The 600-nt window shown below is 36.8% G+C and overlaps 1 protein-coding gene across 1 annotated transcript in view; it reads left to right on the forward strand.

The window, feature by feature from the left end:
- Positions 1-600, forward strand: part of LOC104827237 (protease Do-like 7) — an 11921-nt gene that overhangs the window by 5356 nt on the left and 5965 nt on the right. The window contains exon 11 of the mRNA XM_010560373.2: positions 27-134. Within this exon, the coding sequence (XP_010558675.1) occupies positions 27-134 (108 nt within the window). The remainder of the gene's footprint in view (positions 1-26; positions 135-600) is intronic.

The raw sequence follows: 600 nt of genomic DNA on the forward strand, positions 1-600 counted from the left end.
ATTTCCCTACATTATTGTTGTTACAGGTGATCACACAATTTCTGACGTTGGAGACTTTGCTTGATGACAGTGTTGGGCGTAACATTGAACTGGAGATTGAAAGGGGTGGAAAGCCACTGTCTATTAGTGTATCAGTGAGTTTCATTTTTTTCTATTGCTTAACCATTCATGATTCAGTCCACTATTAGTTGTCTAGTAATGTGATAAATAAGGAATATATTACCTTTGCTTACAAATTCAAAGAAGCAGTTTTTTTTTTATCAAAATTGTTGGACTCTGTTTGGGTGTAAGAGTATTTACCTAGTCGCCATGATATAATTATAATTCTTGGACTGAAGGTCTTGTCAATGACCATCTCATGGGGCCATGTCTGTGGCTTTAACCTCTATCATAAAAGCATAAAATTCATTATCCTAAATGTTATGTGATCTTCAAGTTTTACTCCCCTAAAATGCTCTTTGCATGCTGGCATGGTTTACTACAATGTTGGACTGTGACGTTCTGACACAGACACCGGACAATGAAATTGCTCATTTATCTAATCATTTATTTTCCTTCTTGGGGTTAAGTTCTCATCCTTCTTTTTGTTGGGGGGGGGGG

The sequence above is a fragment of the Tarenaya hassleriana genome, unplaced genomic scaffold, assembly GCF_000463585.1.
Source record: "Tarenaya hassleriana unplaced genomic scaffold, ASM46358v1 Cleome5, whole genome shotgun sequence".
Taxonomy (NCBI): Eukaryota; Viridiplantae; Streptophyta; class Magnoliopsida; order Brassicales; family Cleomaceae; genus Tarenaya; species Tarenaya hassleriana.